Here is a 25,898-nt window from a genome sequence, read left to right as displayed (position 1 = left end):
AGGTATTTATTATCATTAATATAAGACACAAGGTTAGTGTTTAACATTGGCTTGGCATTACAGTACACCCCCTTCCCCTCCAAAGAAATACAACGTATAGAGCGTCATATTGAATAAACTGAAACGATATGAACGACAAAGTAGGAAGATACAAATAAAAAACGACTAAACGCACACGTCATGGTGGATTCGACAGTGGTTGTCACGGTAACGGTGACGTCAAAGCCCGTGTCAGGATGCTTGGAAACCCCACTGTTGAGTCGCCATGGATACCGGCAGGGGGAGGGGAAGGTCTTAGAGGAAGCGGAAGTGTCAAAGCAGGCGGAAGTGGTACTGCCCTGAATCCGCTGACCACTGAGACGAGGACGGCTCGATAAAGCCTCATCGGTCACAGCAGCAAAATCAGGAACTACTAGCAACTACTACCTGACAAATGTGAGTAGACGCTGCTTTGCTATTTTCCTGCTGTCTGGTGGAGGCGAAAGCGACCCCTAATCTGCAGCTGCTTTCGCCTTCTCCGCAGCGGAAAGTCCTCGTTGTGGTTCTGGGCTGAGTGCGAGCATTTAGGCCGAGATGGGGAGGATGCGGATTTTTAAATCACTCAACTGCGCCATGTTACAATTTCGCCCAATGGATCTGTCCTTCCCCCGCCTTCTCTACTAAGTGTTGAGTTCAATGTAACGGTTTTCGATGCATTGCCCAGAAAATGATTCGCGTATGCTTAGGTTTATTTTTTTTAATAGTTTATCACGCTTGTCAATATATCGCTCATAAAGATTTTCCTTTTGCAATTTTGTGCTTTGCTAAGCGTGTGATCAAGCATGCGACTGTCATGTTGAGGCCAATTGTCCAGCCCATGCTCACGTATCCCCCGTCCACCATGTCGTGGGTTAACACACCCTCCTTTCCCGGGAGTTGTGATGACTCGTTCGAGAACGAAACGGCTCTATGAGAAGTGAACGACGAGAGCCGTCTCCATCAAATAGGAGACGGCTCCCTTCAAACGCCCTAAAAAGTTAATTTATTTTTTATGATCTCACTGTTTCTCTCTCCCTCATCCCTTTAGCCATCTCTCTCGCCCTATATATGTAGCTCAAGCTATTGCTCTTTCTCTAGCTCTCTTTTGAAGGTGATTGTAACTGGTCCATTTCATAGGCGTCATCTCTGTGTTGCTCCCCCTCTATGTCTCGCTTTCTCTTGCTTTAATTCGCTCTTGTTCTTTCTCTCGCGCTTTCTCCTTTCTTTTTCTTGCTCCCTCTCTTGAAGGTGCTTGCGACTGGTCAATATGAGTGCCGTCATCATTGTATTCTATTCTGAGCATAATGATTAGAAAGCTTAAGTTGAGGTAAATGTTCAATGTATATTGGAACGCCAATTTTATAAAACTGCATAATACATTTTTATAATCAATTGATTCGGTGCATGACGTTTGTTGTTGATATATCGATTAAAACAAAAAGCATCTGATGAGCCATTTGGAAGTTTTAAGATCGGGCTCATTTCCGGTGAGTCGAGCCGAAGAAGCCGCTTCTCTAAAAAGAGCCGGAATTCCCATCTCTCCCAGGGAGCCTCCCCCACCCCCCTTCTTCCTCCTTCCCGTCATTTCCCTCACCGTCGCTTCCCCCGCAACTGCAAGCGTTGATTTTGATCCGGGCTAGAATTGAACGTGCTTCGGGCTAAATTTTCGACGCTTCACTAGGTAAGCCTTCCGATGTGTTCAATTGGAATCGGGCAGCAACACGACTAGCGCGCTTAGGCTAGTCTCCATCTTAAAATTCCATAGGAGAGCTCAACGACGTCGAGGGCGGAACTGCTAGCAGGCCCCGCTACGAAAGTCACACCCTTTGGCTACAATAACCTGTCGTTTCGCCGACAGAATTAGGCGATCAGTTAAGCGTCTACTGTGACACATTCCACGAGAACAAACCCGTTTTAGCAGTGCCTGAGCGTCGCTCTCGCTTGCTAGCAAGCGCCACAGCTAATGCAGAGGAAAAGAAAGGGAGGGGGGTGACGTGATCGCAGATCAGTCATTTTGAACCAGTGTGCCAAATAAATCTATTTTATTTTTTGCAAAATGCCAATTATTTTTAGAGGTGAACTAAAAACGATCGGGAAACGTATTCATGATTTATATAATTGGGGGATTCTTGAAGGCATTCCCGGAGATTTTGATGTATCCCTTTTAAAATGATCAAATATGATTACTGTAATCATTTTACCCCCCAAAAATCCGTCTTTAAAAGTGGTGTCTGGAAATTCAAAATATTCTACTTGCTGACGCCCTCTTCAGGCTGAAATTATTATTGCAGTCCCTGTAAAGCAGTGTGCAGCGTGCACGTACGTATCTCTTAGACGCGATAGAATAAACAGTCCTTTTCATCTTTTTGGAAATTTGGGATAGCATTTTGACTGTAATTGAAACTGTCCTTTTCTTGAACTTTTTCATCCGAGAATACCGGTAAAATGCAGATGGGCGATGTGAATAATATTAAAAAGCTCTTTGAATTTTGTTGAGCATTGTTAACAAATACATTTATGACGAAGATATTTAATACGATTTATTTTTAAGGACACCTCAAACTACGCACCACACTTTTTTTTTATTGGGGATGAAAGTCTCTACAGGTGTAATTTACCGTTTTGGACAGGAGTACTGTATTTATTAGTATGTAATGTGTATTAGATTTAGTTAATCACATTATATCTATTCACTCTAACAGAGACAAATGTTAAAAAAATGGTGAAAACCGAAAGTCGTCCTTTAAAATATAAACGCCTTAAAGTACGACTGGGGAAGCAACTCTCTGTTGTCTCTGATGACTCAGACTTTGAAGGATATTAGATACATTTTATGTTGGTATTGTGTTTATAGTTGTCAATACATTATATGAGCCGTGGCAGCATGTATTCAACATTTCTCATTTTCAATGCTTAGTTTGAGTTGAGAAAACGTACAATATCTTATACTGATTTTTAATTTGAAATTAGCGTTGCGAGCAATACACAAACAAATATGATACTTCCTCCAAACCTTAATCACCTATTAAGCCTTGACCCATTTTCATGCCTGCATTAGTAGGGGATACCTATACTCATTCCAAGGTGTCTCTGAGATTGCTAAAATATATACCTACAAGCAGTGTTCCCTCTAAGCTGCGCGCGTGCGCAATCGCGTACTGCCTGCACTTTCTCAGCGCACAAGAAAATCTATCCAGCGCAATGTTCCCTCTAAACTGCGTGTGTGAGTTTTTCGAGAACCGGCTTGCTTCTTCGGCTCGGCTCACTAAAAGGAACCAGCTCTTTTGGGTCTTAAACGGCTCTGCTGAGAAAAAAAGAAACAAACGGAAGAAAAAAAGAAGGAACATTTCAGAAAAAAGCCAGAAAAAAAGAAAAGAAACAAAGGAAAAAAGTAATTAGAGAACAAAAACAAAAAAATAACCGCTAGGAAAAAAATAAACACGATGAGATATTTTTAAAAGGGATTTAAAAAAAAATAGAAAAAAACAGGAAAAAGAAGAAAACGTTTGTGTTGCATTCAAATAATTTCCAATTATACCAAGTCAATCTTGTTGCCAACATTGTACTTCCACTAAAAATCATGATTAAATTCAGTGGTGTATTGTGCAACCGACTAAATAAGCCCCCAAAAATGTTAGTATTATGCGACAAAAGATACCAGGAAAAAAAAGAAATGGAAATCTTGTGAAAAAATTGTAAAAAAAAAAAAAAAACGACGTTTGTAGGCCATACAACCTTTGCAATAATACATTAGTTAAATCATTCAAAAGTGAAAAATAATTTTGCATTTCCGGAAACTCGGCAAAATGTATCGTGATGTCAAGTTTTGGACATGTTTGATAATGACTTAGCTGCCACACTTGGGATTGCTGTTGCTCACTGTTGTTTCAAGCGTTGCTCACCGACTTTGTGTGGGTTCAAATCCAGCTCCAGACTTCCTGTGCGGAGTTTGTATGTTCTCCCCGTGCTTGCGTGGGTTTCCTCCGGGCACTCCGGTTTCCTCCCACATTTCAAGAAACATGCATGTCAGGTGAATTGGCCGGTCCAAATTGTCCCTAGGTGTGATTGAGCGAGTGAGTTGTCTGTCCCCGTGTACCCTGCGATTGGCTGGCAACCAGTTCAGGGTGTCCCCTGCCCGATGATTGCTGGGATGGGCTCCAGCACCCCCGCGACCCTACTGAGGATAAGCGGTGTAGCTAATGAGATGAGAGATTGCCTACAAGCATCCTTATTAAAATGTGCGAATTATGTCATCATTGCAGGATTTTGTTTTTTTATTTTTAGAGAACTTTCTTTAAAGGGGCATTGTGTGTTATTTGACCACTAGTTGACGCTGAATTGAGTAGGAATGAAAATCTAACCTTTTATGAGACATTAATCATTATGGACGTCAAAAAGGGTGACCTACGTGACTTGTATAGATCCGAGGAAAAATATTTTGAGGTGGTGAGAGGGTATCTGTGAGATTTCCCAGAGAGACTCAGGCGTTCGAGGTGGTGCGTTTGAATTAATATCTGTGTAGTTGTTCCAGGCAGGAGTACAGCATTTATTTTTGTGCAACGTGCATTAGATTTGTTATTATTCACGGTATCAGAGACAAATGTTTAGAATTGAGAAGTCTCTCCTTTAAGATAAAAATGGCCGCCAAAAAGCACGACACGGGAAATGGTTCTTTCATGTATGTCATAATTAATCATACTTAAAGGACAATAAATAAATGCATTGTAAATTTTATGTTGGTAACCATACGTTGGCTTTGAGCGAGATTGGTGCCACCGGGCTGTACTTTTCCAAAATATGCCGCAGAAAATGGTTCCCCTAGTGGTTTTGGAATCCAACCAACCACCCATTGTGTTTATTTCATAGTTAATAATAATTGATTTGAGTCGCGGATGCACGCATTCAACAATGTTAGTAACTTTTTTTTTTTAATTAAATGTGAAAGGTACGAGTTCTGAACAAACGCGGTATTTTCTCCACAGCCTTGTCACCCTTTTTAAGCCCTGACCCATTTCACTCATTCCAGGGAGTCAGAGATTTTAAAATATACCTACAACAATCCTTATTAAAATGATCAAAAAGAGTCATTATTAGAAAAAAAATCGTACTTTAAAAGGACATTATTTGACTGCTAGATTTCGCCGTATTATGTAGTTCAACCGAAGAGGAGAGCTTAAAAGCTCAAGAAAGAATTAAAAACTACGGAGACTTAATCCGACCAAAAAGCACAATTTTTCTAATTTCAGTTTTTCCCATGCATAAAAGGGTTCTGGCAGGACACCAGGATTTAATTGTTGAGTCTCATAAACTTGCAGTATTTAAAAAATAAATTCATTCAAAATGTATGTAAATGCCAAGTTTATTAAAATAACCTTTTAAAAATTCAGAGTAAGAAAACCCTTTGGTGGACACAGTTGGGCAACTGTAGCTCATAAGTTGTGCGTTGCAATAACCTCCTGCAAACCATCAAAGAAGAACCGGCATCCTGTCGTAGCAGCAATAACAAAGGCAGCGATACTGATATTTAATACTGTAATTTACCATATCACCCGTATGAGTATTACATGGTTATCGAGGCTTAGTAGAGTAGACCTAAAGGGCAAATCAAAACCCTATTTTAAATTTATTTACATATACATATGAAACTCGTATCGATGATTTGGTCTGTTAACTCGCTGATGACAGACTGGAGCAAGGCTTGACAAGACTAATTAGAAAATAATTCGTCAAAATTCGATGGAATATACTTAAGAAATAATTTAAGAAAATAAATCTGCCCCGTGTGAAATGGCCTGTCTCTTGTCAATATGTTTCCCAAAAATCAAGAACAAAGCATGCAGTGTTAGGAGAATAAAGTTTGTGTTTGGTTAATGGAGTCAATTAACTAATTTGAACAATTTGGTAAACACTACAATTGTAAATATAGTTTTTTCCCCTAACATACCTTAAACTAGTTTGGGATTGGAACATAACTAGTGTTTTTTTATGATTCAAGTTAATAAGGGCACACATTAATCATAGATCTACCTTTTTGATTTTGAGTTAAATATGCACCAGAACCATTTGGAATTAAAATGCACAAAATTTCCTTTTGCCCCTGTACTCTCCTAGAATTTCCACTCACCAGTCGCACAGGATTATATGGGAAACACTGCATTTTTGACCCAGCTTTTCACATGGTTTTGGAGTGGACCAGTCGCAGCAAGATAATATGAAATAAATGCAAATTTCTCAAAATTAGGAGAATTTTAAAAAAAATCACCTTTATTTTTGAAATAATTGTGTTGGTTTTTTTTTTTTTTTTTTTTGGGGGGGGTAGTTTTATTTTGAGTTTTTTTTTCAACCACAAGGAGGCTATCTCTTTAAGAACCCCACACTTTAAAAACAGCTGAGCCAAAACTGATCCTATTTGGTTCAGTATATGTGCCCTTTCCTTTTAGCAGGGGTCTCTGTGGTGCCCGCAGAGAGCATCTTAACCAACCATGTTTAAAAACAATAGCTCACATGTGATTGGTAGTAGTGATTTTTAGGAAACGAGGTTTCTAACTGACATTGGAAATCATTGAAATGATCAATGTCTTTAAAAACAATGTTTTACTGGTTGACTGTGCTTATTTTAACCATACTAAAAGTAATTACAACCTGGTAATAATATAACTTATTAGAAAGATAGTAATAACAGTTATTTTTAAATTGCCTTTCAAACTATTCGACATTCGTACTAATCTGTAACAAAAACGTTTCTCTCTGCTTTAAATGGGTTAGTGACCCCTAAATACTTGGGTCAATTTTTTGGGTTTAATATATATTTTGGTTATTAAACATCCCTTAACAAACATGTCAGGATTGAATTGTACAAAATAGCCCCCCAAAAAGAGTTCTTTGTGATCAACAAAAAGAAATCTGACAGTTTGTATAAACTCAGAATATTGTGTTTAATAAAATATAAATTATTGTGTAGTGCCTCCTTCAACTTTTTTTAATGTAACCACCCAACAAATATCGTTTTTCTAATCAACCCGGAAAGTTTGATCGCATTGATCCTAGCATTTGATTGGTCCACTTTAGAAACCCCTTTTACCATATGTTTTTAGGGTGTAGTTAATAGCTTATTTTATTTTGAATACCCCTGCCCAAATTTTTTTGCCCCGCTTAGGTTTTAACCATGTCACGCAGTGCTAGAATTTCCTTTCCCCTCTTTTCAGTTTGACGTCATCAAGTGCTGTCAGTAAGAAAAACAAGAACATTTGATAAAACATAGACTAAACACAGATGGCAACAAACTCTGATGAAATGTGTCCCAGAAACGTTTTCATTCACATTTTCAGTGAATTATAACGACAAGTCAAACTGCAGCTGTCTGATGAGGTGGCTCACCTTGTCGAAAAGCACAAGGGTTCTGATAGCATTAGCATTTCTAGCTTACAAGCCATACAGCCATCCTCCTGACATATTCTCAGACCTAACCGAATCCTCCAGTTTGCCTGACTTCAGTCTTCACAAACTGTACCACTATATTGTAAATGGAGTATCCCCATACACCGGTGTTGATTTAAGCGCTTATAAAAGTCTTGATGCGCACCAGTTGTTATCTGTGTTCAAAAATGCACTACCGGCATCAAATTTCCTCCCCCACGAGCAAATGCAACTCAACTTACATTTCATGTTATTTGTTGGACAATGTAATGGAACAGTAAAGCACAGGACATTTGCATCTTGCATTGAAATAACTTTTGACCATGTTGAAAATATTTTGGAAAAATGACGTTTCGTCTTCTGAAAGCTAGTCTCTCATTTTATCCTTTGGTGATTTGGCAGTTCCATTTCACTGTAACTGCTTTATGGTAGATCACTTAACAGTTTTCTATACACGTGATATTCGGAACATTTCTGTTTTGAATCCCTGGTTAATCGCAATAAAAGAGGCTCATATACATAGTAAGAAATAGCAACAGTAAGACACTAACGTAGCTAGTTAACACTAGCTAACTTATTATTATTATATTGAGTGTCTTTGACGTGACACAAACCTACTTAACATAAAATTGGTCGCAAACACATCAACAAGTAAGGGATTGTCGACGATGAGGCGACGAACATGGTTATCGAACCTTAGTCCGGCCAAATCCTATCCCTAATTATTCTGGAGGCTGTTCTGAACTTTTTGTATGTGACCAGGAACACAGTCGTTTTTAGAATAAGTAATTAATAGGGAGACTTGGTTGTATTTCTTGTTGACCGCCTCTTGGGTAACCAGGTAACTTCATGTAATGTAACCTGTCAAGCCGGCATTTGTTTTTCCTGCCAAGTGCCACTTATAACATTGACAGCACTTGGTAGCAGTTGGCTACCAATTAGCCATATTTTTTCCGATTTTCTACTCACAAGTCAAAAACAGAAATGTTTATTTAGAGTAATTATTCAGCTTTGAAAATTGTCTTGTTTATGCTATCCTCTGTCTCAAATCATCTTTGCCGCCTTTCTCAAGCTGCTTGTGAGGTACATGCAAGTACCTGCATGTTCTTAGACACGCTCGGATAAACTTATTTTTTTTCATCTTTTTGGGGGGTTTGGCTATTTCTAAAATGTTTGGTAATTTGAAGCCGGGATTTAGGAGCTTTACATTTTCCTTAACTGCTATTAACGCGTTCCTCCAAACCGTTTGATCTCGTCATGGTATGTTTAAGATACCAATGCTTTTCTCACATCATAATTTATACCATTTTTCATATTCGCAAACTTTTTTTTGTTCTGTTCAAAAGATGTTTGCTAGTTTATGATCTGGGCAAAATTAGTAACATAAAACCTTTTCATTCTTCATTTTTGAGCCATTTTTAATACACTAAAGAAGGTGTATTAACTTCTTTCATTGTTAACAAGAAGGTTATGTATAGCAGCGGTTGTCAACTTTTGTTTTCTGACGTACCCGCAATTTAATTTTTTTTGGGGCTGGTTAGTAATACTTGTATCAGTAACGTGCTTAACATTTTTTAGTCTAGAAAACAAAATACTTTGACTAAGCCGTCATTGCTTTACCAAAAATTGTGCACATTTTCCATCCAACCCTTTTATAATTAAATGTATGTAAAAAAAAGAATGACATTATCAAGACTTGTAAAGTAATGTATCCCAATTCTTCCTTTCTATGCACGTTAGTGTATGACCATTACACTTAATTGTTTTACATAGTTTTGAAGTTATTGACCGGTCAAAGTTAAGTAGCATAGAAGTTGGAATGAATCATTTTTACAGTGGTTTTGCAACAATTTAACAGTTGTTTTTTTATTTAAAGGATTTAATCAAATATTTTTGCTGCTATTTTAGTTTCCTATAAACACAACTGTGTCCTAAAAAATCCTCCTTTTACCCCCAATTAAACCACTGCTCTACGTGGCTGGGTGTCAAACACCCTCCTTATGGTACCATGTGTTAGACCTAAGATTTATGGCCCGAACCCGAGGCAATTTCGGGCCGGGTCGGGCCTGAAATGTCAGTCATACGGTCGGGTCGGGTCGGGTTCGGTCCTGCTTTTTTTTTTTTTTTTTTTTTTTTTTTTAATTAATTAATAATTATAAATATATGTTCATTAAAAATATATACTTAAACTATGTATGGATACTAGACCAAGGAATATAGTAAATCAAATAAATATTATTTGTGTACAATTAGTTGTGATTGCGGAAATCATAGCGTACAGTGACGTTGGTGACTTTTCCATCCGCATTAACAAACGCATTTTGTAAAATACGATCGCGCTTTATTGTTTAAATAAACGCGTTATATAGACTAGAATCTCCCAATTATTATAATTAGCTCGCTTTATTTTGTTTTAAAGCGTATTATATAGAATACGATCGCTTTTGTCGGAAGCGTACATTGACGTTGGTGACATTTTCATCCGCGTTAAAAAACGCAATTTGTAGAATACGATCGCGCTTTATTGTTTAAATAAACGCGTTATATAGACTAGGATCTCCCAATTGTTATAATTAGCTCGCTTTATTGTTTTAATAAGCGTTTTATATAGAATACGATCGGGGGGGGGGGGGGGGGGGGAATTTGCATAGGAGTCGGAAAAGGGCACAACACGTCAACACCCGCTTAATGAAAGTGCTGCACTAAAATCTTAAGGACGTACTACTACTGCTGCTGTGGATTATGGCTCAATGATCAAGTCGTCAAAATGACGGACGCCCTTAAATGTTTTCGCTACCTCAAAAAAAAAACGTCAATGACAGATTGTCGCTTAATGTAACATCTGCAGTGCAGACACAGAAATATAAAAGATGTAAATGTTTATACAGTTTTATTTAACTTAGGCCTAGATGTTGTAACAAAAGGCAGAGTTTAATTTGTTATCATAAACCACCCCTCCTTATAAATAAAATATGTAATTTCGGACCCCCTCGGGCCGGGCCAGCAAATCCAGTTAATTAGTCGGGCTCGGTCCGGGTCGGGTTTAATACCCCTCGGGCCTGCGTCGGGCTCGGGTGCTTTTTTTTGGCCCGATCTTACCTCTACCATGTGTATCTCACTGCACATTAAATCAGCTCCACTCATCAGGGGAGAAAACTGACCCACAATAAAATAGTTAAAATAAATGTTACTTCCAAAAGTTTTATTTGATTAAAATGTGATTGTTGAAGTTTTAAATATGACTTTCCGTGGGCTAAATTTGGACCACATTACATTAGGTCAGTGATTCTCAATTATATTCTGCCGCTGAGCATGCCACTGCCCCCTATTTTAGTGGATTTGCAATTTCACCCCTTCTGGGAAAGTTTGCAAAAAACGTTCCCTGAAGTCAAAATCGCCCGTGCCCCACTACTTTGGAATTACTGAACTAAATCAACAAAACAATGAATAATATTTTTGAACTAAATGTGCCCATCTAATTCTAACCTGGAGCAAACTAATTTTAGAGGTCTTTGTTGTACAAAGTTACCTCGAGATGACGTCCTTAGAGACCGAGAGTATACAACAACAAGTTAACGACTATACATCTACAAATAAAAACAGAATTTCAGTTGAATAAATGTTTTATTATCATTATACTAAAGTTCAACAAAACTGGTGGGTTACTCCTTTCAGTGTAAGAAAGCGATTTAGAGAACTACACACTAGTGACGGGTAGCCGCAACTTATGCAAGGTCTCTAATGATCAAAATGCAAGAGTCACAAATTTAGTGGGTTTCCACAAGTCGTAGCTCCATTTCATGGGTAAAGGATTTGGCATTTGGGACTAGCCACGTCCGGCAGTGGTGGCTTATGAGTTATTAGCCTAGCTGTTAGCTTTCCCTTCTGAAGCTTCCTCAGTCAATTCCCGGACGTGATAAAAATCCAGGGAGCACCCGCTGGTGAACAGCTGTTCTTTGCGCTCTCCTGACTTTCCTCAGTCCGATGTAATTGATCAAATCGTATTCAATGTAACGAGCAACTAAAGTTACAAGTTGGTCTGTTTGTTTTGGTGGCCAGTTGTGTGTCCGGCTGCTTGACTTGGCGCCTACATCGGCCTATCGGAGTCGTGCACACACGTCTTGCAAACTTTGCCCCGCCTTTATTAGCTGGTGCCATTACAACCTGCTTCTGATTGGCCAGCGCTGTTAAACTGATATTTGATCATTCCTGTAGGCCAAACCACCCCATCACTCAAATAACAAACTGGAACTATAAATACTTTTTAAAAAATCGCACTACATCACATCGCAATATCGATTAGGTTTCGGTTAGTCGTGCAGCCCTAATACAAAGTAAAGATTATAATTGACCAGAACCTGATTTTGCCCCAAATATAACACCCAAAGGCTGCTCTGAGCTGGGTAGAAATATTTTTAAAGTGTGATAAAAGGTAGCTACTAGCCACATCTAAAAATTCCAGGTTGACCCAAATTGAATGCCAGTGGCGGGCTGAAATGAGGTGAAGGAGGCAGTCTCCTAAATGGCATATATCAGGAGTGTCAAACGTTCAGCGAGCTACTGACACAAGGTCTGCCTTGCAAACTTTGCAAGTAGACTTTATATGGCCGTATCTAGGCTAAAATGCTCCCATAGTTTTGCTAGGCGTACTTGATGTTGACGCCATCAAATCTGTATGGTAGCACTCAAGACAGAGATGCTTTTGCAGAGTCACTCGCACTTTTTGAGCATGTGAGCCACTTAGAAAATGACCATGTCAAAATGATCTAACCACCACCAAAGTGGAGGTTTAGGTACAGTAAAGCGTTAAGAAAACCCTACTCGCTTGCACAAATGAAATATCTCTAATATAGATAAAAGTATGCAAAAAATAGTCAAGTGTATTGGATTAACACCATGACTCAATTCATCCGTCCCATCCATTTTCCGTATTGCCTATTCTCAGTAGGGTCGCGGGGGTGCTAGAGCACATCCCCGCTATCCTCGGGCAGTGGGTAGGGGACTCCCTAAACTGGTTGCCAGCCAGTCGCAGGGCCCACAGACAGACAACTCACTCGCTCATTCACACATAAGGACAATTTGGACCGGCCAATTAACCCGACATGCATGTTTTTGGAACGTGGGAGGAAACTCCGCACAGGGCTGGTAGCTGGATTTAAACCCATAACCTCAAAACTGTTCTGCGGACGCACTAACCACTCAGCCGCTGTGCTGCCCTGACTCGATTAAAGTTAGCCATTTCTCATTGATTATGTTCTTGTCCAATAATGAATTAAGAAACACCGTACTGCTTTAGTGCCAGTTTGATTGATCGAAAAATTAATAACCTGTACTCAAAGTATGCAAATACTTATATTTTTGCTTATTGCTAAAAAAAATCGAAACACACCTATAGTTATTTAGTTGGCAATAAGGGATGAGCTCCAACAGGTTGTACTTGCCCACGACAGACCACAGGAAATGGTCCCCCTGCAACCCTAGTGGTGAAGGGATTCAACCAACAAACCAACTTTTTTCTTTATTTGTAAGGCATTTTGCGCAACTCTGTAATTTTTTTTAAATGATGTATAACTGTTAGTGCATATCAAAATATTACATTTCATTTGAACCATTAATCCTTAAAATGTATTGCCTCATAGATAAACAAAATATCTAATTCAAGGAACATAGTAAATTCTAATGAATTACACGTTTTATCGACAAAATCTTGAGTTCTGCAGCATGAGTTATATTGACATTCGTGCTGATATGCTGCATTTGACCTCTGGATGGCAGGTTTTGCCCAAAAATAGAATGCACTGAACACAATCTCCGTGAGATACCTGAACTGACATGAACAGGTACATAGCAATTTATAATAAGTACCCCTCCGGTATTGCGCATGAGCGACTCACCAGAGATAATATTTATGTAGAGACGCCTCACTCTGTTGGAAGAAATGTGTCTGGCAACATTGGATTTTACAGTATTGTCGACTATTTCTATTATCGATTTTTGCCAACTAATCGTTGCATTGACGCTCATCTTGTGGTCCCGCAGCAGCGAGATGGACAGGAACGACCTGGTGCAGCAAGCCAAGCTGGCCGAGCAGACCGAGCGCTACGACGACATGGCGGCTGCCATGAAGCAGGTGACGGAGCAGAACAAAGATCTGACCAACGAAGAGCGCAACCTGCTGTCTGTGGCCTACAAGAACGTGGTATGTTCCGGGAACATAGTCACTTCAACTTTCACTTTGGTGGCGTTCGGCTACCGTAATTTCCAGAATAAAAGGCTCACCCCAAAACCCCATCTTGGCCAGAAATTTGAACTTGCGCCTTATATCCGGACAAAATTGGAAGTGCGTTGTATTTATGCAATTATTGTTTAGTCAATTAATTTTATCGCTGACCACAATTGAATAACAATAGTGGCCCGGTGATCTAACCGAGTAGCAATGTTAAGAGCACTAAATCCTAATCGCCAGTCCACTAAGGGACATAGATGGTTATTCACAATTGCTTTGCATTGAATGCAATGGGAATCGTACAGGATTGTGGCAGGGAGAGCGCTGGATCCTATCCACTAAAATGGTGTTTCTCAACTGGTTTGACCTGAGAGTGCCATGTTTTTCAGGTGGAAAGTTTTCAAATGGCCCCAAATTTAATTTTAAAGGTTATATAAAATAAGCATTTGTTTAAAATTGTCTGAAATTCATGTTGTGTTTTTTGTTTTTACTAGGTCTTGCGTTTGATTTCAAAAGGCATAAAAAGTCTTGAATTTAACTTACCTTAAGCTGTAGGAACTGTAAAATTGGCAACCTCCTAAACTTGCTTTTAAAACAACATAAGAAGTAAATACCCAAAATATTAGAAAATCGTGTACCTCAACAATCATTACTTAACTGTTTATCATAAAGATCAGTTTATTTTTACATTTTTAGAACATTTACTGCACCTTTAAGCAGTTTTTCAATGGTAGTCCTTCGAATAATATTTATGTATTTCGCAATCATTTCCTTCTTGTTGTCACTGTCTTCTGCTTCTTGCCTTAATCACAATAGAATGAGATGTGGTCCCTCTGACTGAACAGAAAGAACAGGGCATTATCGCCTTCTACTGTGTAACTGTCCCTTTGTTTTTGTTAGCATTATTTTGCCGGGGTAAAGGCCCGCGACCCACTGAAAACCGGTCCGCAACCCACTTTTGTGTCCTTATACTGCCACTAGACCACTAGGAATACAGACGACACATGAAAGGCATTTGGTTTTACTTCATTGTCACACTATTATTAGTCATGGTACCAGATATGTTGAAGGAAATGAGAAAACAGAGTTATTAAAAATCGGTATAAAAATGTTGTTTCTATTTTTTTGCTCAAACTAAGCATTTAAAGTGACAACATTTTGGATACATGTGGCCATGTCTTTATTACTTCCCCAAATAACTTACTTTTCATTCCGTTGAAAATCTTGTGCGTTTTGTACAGACTAAGACTCTGCGATACAATACGGTATGCAAGTGCGCCGATCCCCCACTATCGTGGCTTTCTACCGACCCATACCATCTTTCTCCCGACATATTTACAAATCTAACCAAATCCTCCAGTCTTTCCGTCTTAGTCCACACGTTATGTACCATTTTATTGTAAATACGCCAGCACTGATCTAAAAGTTAATAAAAGTCTGGATGCTTAGCAGTTATTTTTAGCTGGTACACGTTGCTGATGAGGATTTGTGCCAATAGTTCTGAATTGCTGGTTAATTGCAACATAAGCAGCTTGATTACGTGTCCATCGATTGGTAGGAAAACGTGATGTCATTTTGCCAAATGTTATATTTTCACCTTGCTCTTTTTTGGCACAAGTCGCCTCCTTACAATGGCTAAGGCAAGACACTAACATTAGATGTATATGCTAATATGTATTATCCAGGGTGCCATCAAATCTCTAATTGACTGTAACCGTATGCTGCTCGAATTTTTTATCATTTGTGTTCATTTTGAATAGGCCAATGTGTTAATCCACAGCTACATTAGTATCAGCTAACTTATTGGTAGCTTCATTAAGTGTCTTTGACGTGGCTCATACCTACTTAACATCAACTTGCTCAGAGATACATTAAACATATCTTGTTAAAAATGCTTGCTGCAAATCCTGGGTTACTTTTAGGGCTGCTGACTGATTTCAGGTATTCATCGCTATCTTCAGTCTTGATCTAAAGGAAACAATAAAATGCCAAATTGGGCTCAGAACATTGCCGGTTGGCAAGAAACCATCTTTGTCAAAAGTGGTGGTTATGTTCTTCTGCCTTGGTGATTTTTGCTTCAGCTCCACTGCCATCCAATCAGGTGCTTTTGCCGCCCGTCATGGCTCTCTTACCTCTAGGAAATATGTGACGTCACGTGCAAGGGGGCTATAGTCCGGTGGGCCTTATACCGTAAAGTCCGGACTATAGAGCGCACCTGATTATAAGCCGCACCCACCACTATTTAAGTGATTTGCCACTTTTGTACTTACACAAGCCGCACCTCTGTACAAGCTGCGTGCGCACACATTATAACTTGTGACACAATCACAAGTTTAACCCAGACCAGGCTGTAAGTTCCACGATTGTAACTAAATAAATAGTACACAATCTTAGAGCCACAATCAGCATCATCAATGGAAAATGATACCCGTAATTAACGTATGATGCAGACTTCTAAAGTCCGGGCCCCCTTGAAAGTAATCCAAGGAAACAAAATGTATATTTCCAGAGTTAAGGGTGGGAAAAATCTATATCCACTATTGTCCGCTGCGATAAGACAGATCTACCGGTAACTCAGCTTTACCCCACTTCCCATCACCCCGCGTTTGCTCCGCCCCTTCTTTTTGATTCTCTCATAGAACACATAACAGAATAAATCTCTAAAATAAATACATTAGCCAAGTCAAGTCATTTTTATTTGTATAGCCATAAATCACGAAGAGTCTCAAAGGGCTTCACAGATCATTACATTATATTACACAGACTATTTTCAGAATATTATCATACATTGCCCTGCTCTGGAGCCGACGAAAAGAGTAGGTTATTCATATGCTATAGAGTAGAAGTGAGTTTTAAGCTTCGATTTAAACATTTCCACTGAGGTTGCAGATCGGATCTCAGGGGGAAGAGCATTCCACAGCACCGGTGCCCGGATGGAGAACGCTCTCGAACCAGCAGAACACTTCTTTGCCCTTGGGATCACCAGAAGACCGGCACTCTCAGAACGTAGGCTTCGGACCGGGACATAGGGGGAAATCAGATCTGAAAGATAAGATACATTACAAAAATATATAGTTGCAAATACATATTATACATTGTTACACATATTTACGAAGAAAGACAGTACACAGAGTTTTCAAAGCTTTAATAATAATATAACTTTCGTCCCAAACTCTGCCTTTGAAAGGTACCAACATGCTAGTAGGATCACGCTCGCAATGCATCAAACGTGTCTGTCAAAAGAAAGCATCCCGTAATTGTGAAGTTAACGGTAGATCGTCCTCAACTTCCTCCTCATAACTATTGCCATCAAGGGCGTCTTCTTCATTATCGGAACGTACCTTTACTTTACAGACAATGTATGCATAAACTTAGAGGTTGCAGTCTTTCTTGGCGCACATATTCTACTGGTCTTAATCTTACCTTTTGATACTCCAACATTTGGGAAAAAAGTAGCGGCTTATAGTCCGGAATTACGGTATGTAAAAACAAATCACTAAAGTCATTTTAGGAGGTGTGCCTTATAGTGTGGAAATTCCGATAATCTTGTTGCCGGCAGGTGGGAGCTCGCCGCTCGTCCTGGCGCGTCATCTCCAGCATCGAGCAGAAGACTGAGGGCAGCGAGAAGAAGCAGCAGATGGCTCGCGATTATCGCCTCAAGATCGAGAAAGAGCTCCAGGAGATCTGCAACGACGTGTTGGTATGTGTCATCATGAGCTGCAGTCCTCACATAAATGTCTGGATATTTTGCTTTTTGGTCATGTTTCAGTGTTTCACAATACTGGGATCCTTGGTTTTCTCGGTTAATGGGAACCAGAACCACGCACAAAAAGAAAATGCGCGAAGGACCGTCACAACTTCATAAAAGCCCATTGGCGTAAAACTTACCTCAACATGACATTATGACAGACTGAGAGTATACGACTGTACAAAACAACTACCGGTCAACAATTAATAACACAGAATTGCAGTTGAATGACTGGTTTTATTGTTGTTATACAAAATTGGAGGACATTCGTCAAAAGTACGCAAGGTTTCAGGTATGAGCAAAGAGCCCCCACTTCAACACGCACGCCCCGTCCACCCTTGTGTGGTCCGGGCTTTATTAGTCCCTGACCCCCACGCAGAAATGGAAACGCTTGGATTCTTGCTTCACTGTAATCAACATGGAAGCCCCTCTGCCTGTGTGGCAATGAGCAGCTGTCTAGTTGCATGCTAGTATCGTGTGTTATCTTAGCCAAGCAATAGGCTGGACCCTCAGCTAATTTATTGCTTCCGTTTCCAATGGCGCCTCAGTCGACTCCCAAATGCGATACAAATCCATGCAGTACCCGCTGGTGAGATCAGCATTTCTTTGCGCTCTTCTGACTTTCGTTAGTCCAAAGTAGTTGATGAATTTTTTTTTAATGTAATGAGCCGCTAGAATCTAGCGGCTGCTATCCTTCCTAGTTTGTTTTGATTAACGCTAAAATGTCAGGTGCAGATTACAGTAATCCCTCGTTTTTCTCAGGGGCTGTGTATCAAAAAGGTCCCATGATGGTCAAAACTCGTGACATTGAAACTAGAGAACGAACCCGAATTACAAAGTATTTGTTAAAAAAATTAAAGTTCTGTGTTTCTTAAACATTTTTTTTTTAATTCCACAAAACCTTTGTTCTGTCAAATTATAATTGAAAATAATTTTGCTGCTGTATTGCCCAATTGATCCAGGACATTCACTTTTTTTTACTTTAGATGATATTTTGTTGCCATCATTTAGATATTATTGGGGAAAGAGAAATGTGGCGTAAAAATGCTTTTACCTCCCTATTAGAATTTTAAATTCCAACTTTGTTTGCGTTAGAAAATGTCTTTGTCTGCCTTTTGGTACTTTTGTGGGTCCAAAGCATTTTGTTGACATGGTGGCTTTTTGAAAAACTCAAAATTGTAAAAGATTTGCGAGATCTTAATGAAGGTTTTGTCAAGCTGTTCAACGTAATTGTACCACTTGGACTGCTAGGTAACTGACGCACAGGCAGTAAAGGGTCGGGGCTACTGTTTAGCCAATCTGCTGTGCTTTTTATTACAGAATCTTCTGGACAATTTCCTCATTGCCAACGCGAAGCCTGCAGAGAGCAGGGTGTTCTACCTCAAAATGAAAGGAGACTACTTTAGATACTTGTCAGAGGTGGCAGCCGGCGACGATAAAAAAAGTGAGTGTTTTCAAGTCATGTTTATTAGCCTTTAATCACAATGATTCTCAAAGGGCTGTACATAATCCACCTGAAATGTATATAATAACAGTGTGCCTGATTAATGGCGCTTTGCCGTAGCCAGTAGTCTGCAAACAACGGGTCGTTTTTTTTTTTTCCCAAACTAAAACCCAAAGGTTTGGCTATATCGAGGTTTTATCGTAGTTTGACAGGGTGAGCCTCCATCAGTGGCAACTGCAGCACCACAATACTGTTGGTTTTGATAACTTGATGACAGAAGCCAGGTGTAATGCAGATGTTTGCCGTTTTATTTTTAACTGCAACATACGTGCAGTGGTGGCCAAGTTGCCGTCCAACCAATCCACCACGCGCTAATGCAGGTGGTTTTCTCCATTTACAACAATCATGAACGTAAAATGATACATTGTCATAACATAACATTACATGAATCATATACTGCATTTTGTAATAACAATAATCAGTAAAATACAAAAAAACGTACAGTAGTTTCCGGACTAAAAGTCGCTCAGGAGTATGAGTCGCACCAGCCAAAATAAATTAGGAAAAACATACAGTGATGAAGATAAATATTTGAACACCCTGCTATTTTGCTATTTCTCCCCCCTTAGAAATCATGGAGGGGTGTGAAATTTTCATGTCCCCTATGAGAGATAAACTAAAAAAAAAAATCCAAAAATCACAATGAATGATTTTTTTTAACAATTTGTGTGATACAGCTGCAAATGAGTTTTTGAACACGTGTGTATCTTCTAGAATTCTGATCCTGAAAGACCTTTTAGTCCGCCTATTAGAAGTCCACCTGCACTCAGTGTACTATCATGAATCAGATGCACATGTTTGAGGTGGTTAGCTGCATAAAGACACCTGTCCACCCCAGACAATCGGTAAGACTTTAACTTGTAACATGGCAAAGACCAAAGAGCTGTCCAAAGACACCAGAGACAAAATTGTACATCTCCAAAGGGCTGGGACAGGACGAGTGCACTGCATTAAAGAGAGGATGACTGGGGCTGTGAATTGAGATTTTGGGGAACAACCTCCTTCCCTCAGTCAGAGCATTAAAGATGGGTCATGGTTGGGTCTTCCGAACATGACAACGACCCGAAGCACACTGCCAGGAAAACAAAAGAGTGGCTCCGTAAGAAGCATATCAATGTTCTGGCATGGTCCAGCCAGTCTCCAGACCTGAATCTAATCGAAAAGGAGGGAGCTCAAACACCGTGTTTCTCAGCAACAGCCCAAAAACCTGACTGATCTAGAGAAGATTTGTGTGGTGGAGTGGGCCAAGATCACTCCTGCAGTGTGTGCAACCCTGGTGAAAAATTACAGGGAACATTTGACCTCTGTAATAGCAAACAAGGGCTACTATACCAAATATTAACATTCATTTTCTCGGGTGTTCAACTACTTATTTGGAGTTATATCACCCAAATAAATCGTTAAAAAAATCATGTATTGTGATTTCTGGATTTTTCTTTTTAGATTTTCACAGTGGACATGCACCTATGATGAAAATGTCAGACCCGTCCATGATTTCTAAGTGGGAGAAATAGCAAAATATCAGGGTGTTCAAAAACTTATTTTCTTCACTGTAAGTCTCGCTAGGGGAGGATAAGTTGCATTTTTGCTAAAAACATGTCATCTTGAAAGACAATCCAATATAAAAGGAAACAATAAGCTGAATATGTTTGCACGATACAAATGTTACGTCATTGACATAACTTTTCATTTCAGTAACGACATAACGGATTAAGTTATTAAGATAACATGCTTACCAAACAATCAATTTACTCTAAATTACCAAATCCAATTAATTCATCACCCCTTTGGTGTCTTTTTTTTACCAGTAAACAATTTCAACACAATAATATAATAATTTCCTTGTATTGTCATTCTGTGTAACAATGTACACAGAACGAAATGTCGATTGCACCTGACCCGTTGTAGCGAGCCGATGCAGCCGCAGCCAACAGAGGGCGCCGCCGACCACTTTTTAAGTCTTAGGAATGACTCGGCCGGGGCGCGAACCACCGACCTCCCAGTCTCAAAGCGGGCGCCTTACCATCTAGGCTACTGAGCTGGTAGACAAAGGTTGTGACCATATAAAGTGGCCATTTGGAGACAAGTTTACAGCTACAAAACCTCTGCATTTGTGTATTTTACTTAGGCCTATTTTTTTTTAGACATTTTGAAAGAGTTGTACATCAATGATTGTGCACACTTGCGCGTAAACAGATACTTTATTCATCCCCTTGGACTTATTGGTGAGCTTTCCGGGCTTTTAAGTTTTCAGGTATCTTGTTTCAGACTATGTGATATTTCTGTGATGAGTACATTTTGGTAATCACATCTTGAATCCCAGGGGTTTAAGCTTTCCAGCGATATGTGGCATGAGGAATTTTAGTGACTGGTGACAACTTTGTGGAAAACTTTGCTTCTCAGTCGGTTAAAGTCGTTTTGGCTTTGCTTGTCCTTTGATTCAGTTGATTTCCTTGATTTGTGTCGTTGCTCAATATTAGGTTGGAATAGTGGGTCCTCAAGACAGACCAGTTGCGAACCACTGGTCTAGAGATTATACAGTGGATTTAGGCTTGTTATTTTTATTATTAAGGTTATTATTGGGGCTGGGAGCCTTAATCTAGTCTGACATTATAGTGGTACAAAAAAGGTTGCGGCCCACTGTCAAAAGCCATTTTCCAGCACAGTTGGGATTTTGCATCATCATAAGTCACTTTTCTGTAGGAAGAAGGCTTCTTGTCACAAGATATCCAATAGTAAATCTGAATTCTGTCTTCTGTCCTTTTTAAAGATACAGTGAGCAACTCCCAACAGGCGTACCAGGACGCGTTTGATATCAGCAAGACGGAAATGCAATCCACACATCCCATTCGACTCGGCCTGGCTCTCAACTTCTCGGTCTTCTATTACGAGATCCTCAACTCGCCAGAAAAGGCCTGTTCTCTGGCCAAGCAGGTACTGGCGCCAGAAACTCGGCAAACGAACCGATTCAGCCGCCGTTGACCGACTCTTTCCTGCCAGGCTTTCGACGAGGCCATCGCCGAGCTCGATAGCTTGAACGAAGAATCGTACAAAGACAGCACACTGATCATGCAGTTACTAAGGGACAACCTGACTGTGAGTCATTCAGCAATTCTCATAACAAGCAATTCAAGGTTGAAAGATTGTTTCCCGTACAATTTTGTGAGACTGGTGGGTGGACACTCTGGTGGGGTCAGGGCGTGCTCTCCTGCTGCCCACCAAATCGGAATTCTTGTTCCTTTTTAGAGAAACTGCTTTTTCAGTTGACCTCCGGAACCGCTCTTCAGAATTTTTTGTTGCTGCAACAGATAGACATAGATCGCTCTATTTTAGTGGTTAATGGGACCCAGAATCTCACGCGAAAAGTGAAAACCCGCAAACTAGCGTTGCACCTTTCATAAAAGCCCCCAAAGAGTTGAACTTTCCTCAAGACGACGTCCTAACAGACTGTGAATTAATGACTGCCACAAAATAACAATTATAGAGAGCTACAAATAATAAGAGTGGTTTTCTTGTCATTATACAAAAGTAAAACAAACTTGGACGGCGGCCGGCTAGCCGCACCCTGGCATCCGGTGTCCTAGACTGGAGACAGATCTCACTGATGATTAAGATAAAACCGTCCTTAATGCAGCGGTTTCCGACGAGTTTTGATTCAGGTCATCCGTTTCATGGTTAATGGACCTGGCTTTGGTGAGATAGAGAGTCTGCAGAGGTTGCTTCGCATAGTTGTTAGCCTAGCCGCTAGCAGTGGAGCGTACCAGCAGCTCTTGCCTTGTCCTAGACTTAGTTACTTCTGAAACTCAATATTAGTCTAGGAAGTACCCTCTGATGATCACAATTTCGTTGCGCTCTTTTGACTTTCCTCATAGTCTGATTTAATTGTTGAATGTCTTTTCAATGTAATGAGCCACAAATATCTAGCTGTCGCGGTACTTCCCATTTCTTTAATTCAGAGACATTGAATGCGCATTACAGCATACCCAAGTCTATTACAGTCACACTCACCCAACACAGTGCTCCCTCCCTAATGTGTCCCCACAGTCTGCTGTCTAACAGAACACAATCCACGATACAATATCAATGACAATAAAGACACGATCAATTCAATTTAAAATCTGCGAAGTGGTGAACCAGCAATAACTGAAGAGCTAAGTAGCGATAGGTCTCTTTACTACCAAAAATAATGTGACATTAACACAAAAATGAAGATGTAGATGTTTGAGAGACTTTTACCTATCAGACTGCACTATATAGAATTAGTGTTTATGGCCCCCTAAAAATGATAGGTTATAATGAGATAACATATTATGCGTTTTTGTATGTCATCTCTAGCACTCGTTGTATAGTGTCTGCACCCTCACCGCCATGACCCGTGTTTAGATACTGCAGCATACAATGTGTTGCGTTTGGTTCAGCAATGGTTATCAGTTGATCAATTATTGTTCAAACACAGAAATTTACTGTGAAGCCCAGTGTAATATCCATCCGTCCATTATCTTTACCGCTTATCCTCAGTAGGCTCGCGGGGGTGCTGGAGCCCATCCCAGCCATCTCCAGGCAGGGGACACCCTGAACTGGTTGCCAGCCAGCCGCAGGGCACACAGGGACAGACAATTGGCTCGCTCATTCACACCTAGGGACAATTTGGACTGGCCAATTAACATGACATGCATGTTTTTTGGAATGTGGGAGGAAACCGGAGTGCCCGGAGGAATCCCACGCAAGCACGGGGAGAACATGCAAACTCTGCACAGGAAGGTTGGTAGCTGGATTTGAACCCATGACCTCAGAACTGTGCCGCACACCCGTTAACCACTGCTCCGCCGTGCTGCCCCCCTGTGTAATAATGCACACCTAATGATAAATACTGTATGTACTTCGATTCTTATCCACCTTACCCTGCGGTATATACAGGTTATAAGGCACAATTTTTGAGTTTTTCAGTGCATCTTATTGTCCGAAATATACAGTATATAAATCAAAGAATCCTCAATGTGTGTTGGCTGTGAATCTATACCAATGTCTTTCTAATCTCGCACTTTGGGTAAGAAGTGACCGACAACCATCGTTTTGTGTCTTTCAGCTGTGGACATCAGAAAACCAGGGTGATGAGGTGGAGGCCGGCGAGGGCGAGAATTAGTTCAACGTACCCCGAAAACCCCTCAACCAACCCGTCACTTTTGCCACATAACAACCCCCCCCCCCCCCCCCCCCGCGCTCTTCCCATCTTCATGCACACAATCGTTCATTCCTTCTTCCTCTTCTTTCACATAAGAAGCAGCAGCATGACACCCTTTCACGCTCTGATGAACCTGGCACTCCACAAGCTCCTTCTGGCCCGTCCTGTCTCACTAGGAGGTTTCTTTTCCTTTTCAATCTTTCACCATTATCTTCCTCCTTCCTTCTCTTAACTTCTCGTCGGCTTGTTAGTCCTGCCCACTGGCTGCTTTTATTCCACTTAAATCCATTCAAACAAGAATACGAAAAAAGGTTATTAAACGGTGTGTTTATTTTCAACAATTCTCTTGACTCATTTTCTCTCTAGTTGTTTTTGGTAATATGGAAACTCAAGGTACAATTCATCAAAGGTTTTAATCCCTGAACCTCCCAACAGAGGATTGTAAGACTAGAGAAACAAACACGTTTCTTCGCGAGGTCACCAGTCACTGAAATATTTCATGCCACGTATCATTGGAAATCTTAAACTCTTGGGAAGACATGATGAGCATTTCAAAATATTCTCATCATGATCAGTCTGAAACAAGATACCCAAAAACTATACAGCTGGCGTAACTCACCCAAAAGTGCTGTTTTTCCACTCATGAAACTACATACGCATCTGTTGCGCCCCATATTTTAACACTGTAAAAATTATGATTTCCAATATGGCCGTTAGCCTCTGCCCTTTTGACTGACATCACTTTCGACCTTTTGCAAACTTTTTTAGTCCTTAGCCTGCAATAAAGTATGAATAACAAATTGTCCAGCTTCCCCAAACGGTTTAGACGTATTCAAATTACTTTGGGGATACGTCTCGGTAAGGGATTTTAGGCAAATTTTACAGGGACGGTAAGGAGTTAAAATTTAAAAAACAAAAGCATCTTGACGGATAGATAGAAAAAGTTCAGGCCCATAAGGCCTTCAAATGTGAATAGGATTGCAAAAAAAAACTATACTGGGTTCGTAGAGGTGCTTTAAATTCTAGAAAATGCTTGAATTTTAATGTTGCTCTTTCCAGGTTTGAAAAGTGTCCTGAATTCAGTAGTGCCCATACGGCTTAAATCACGACCTAAAAGATGCACGCCTTGGTTTACTGATGAAATTAGATCGTTTAAACAAGAATGCAGGAAATCTGAAAGAAATTGGCACGCTACCAAGCCTGAAGTTTTCCGACAAACCTGGTGTGACAGCTTGTTAAAAGTATAAAGCAGCCCTTGCCTCTTTAAAATCAGCCTATTTTTTGATGGGGATTGCGGCACAAAAGAATAACCCCAAAATCATTTTTGACACTGTTGCATCGCTAACGAGGCAACAGATTATCCCAGATAGTTCTACCCATTCCGCCCATGACTTTATGGTCTTCTTTGATTAGAAGATTCAACGCATACGGGAAGAAATTTCTACACTGTTAATACATCACATATTAAAGGGCTAAAATCTATAGATGTGTGACATGGTGGCTGTCTAGGGAATTTTTCCCGATTTTTAGTGATCTGTCACTCGATAACCTTAAACAGGTGGTGAATACGGCCAAACTGACTACTTGCCTGTTTGACCTGCTTCCGGGTTCGCAGATTAAAGGTCTTTTTGGGGTCCTTGGACCTTCTGTTCTAAATATTATAAACATATCACTCTCCTCAGGTGTAGTTGCAGCGGCTTTTAAGTCCGCTGTTATTAAACCTACACTGAAACGACCCAACCTTGATCCAGAAAGCTTATGTAATTATAGACCTGTGTCAAACCTACCGTTTTTTTCTAAAGTA

The 25,898-nt window shown here is 40.1% G+C and overlaps 1 protein-coding gene across 2 annotated transcripts; it reads left to right on the top strand.

Moving 5' to 3' along the window:
• The first annotated feature begins 266 nt into the window (after positions 1-266).
• On the top strand, positions 267-24,435 carry LOC148363586 (14-3-3 protein beta/alpha-1-like). 2 transcript variants are annotated; one of them, XM_088337523.1, is made up of 7 exons: positions 267-435; positions 13,474-13,633; positions 17,220-17,360; positions 18,729-18,852; positions 21,683-21,846; positions 21,913-22,008; positions 23,999-24,435. In XM_088337523.1, exons 2-7 carry the CDS (start codon positions 13,481-13,483, stop codon positions 24,053-24,055), a joined length of 735 nt encoding a protein of 244 aa, XP_088193649.1. In that variant the 5' UTR covers positions 267-435; positions 13,474-13,480; the 3' UTR covers positions 24,056-24,435. The 2 variants fall into 2 exon arrangements, with proteins under 2 accessions (XP_088193649.1, XP_088193650.1); XM_088337524.1 differs by lacking the exon at positions 267-435 and adding an exon at positions 1,542-1,699.
• The last annotated feature ends 1,463 nt before the right edge of the window (positions 24,436-25,898 follow it).

This window comes from Urocampus carinirostris, chromosome 6 (assembly GCF_059441175.1).
Source record: "Urocampus carinirostris isolate Australia breed hairy pipefish chromosome 6, RoL_Ucar_1.0, whole genome shotgun sequence".
In the NCBI taxonomy this organism is placed as follows: Eukaryota; Metazoa; Chordata; class Actinopteri; order Syngnathiformes; family Syngnathidae; genus Urocampus; species Urocampus carinirostris.
The sequence above is the reverse complement of the archived record's forward strand: the minus strand, read 5'-3'. Positions and strand labels throughout refer to the sequence as shown.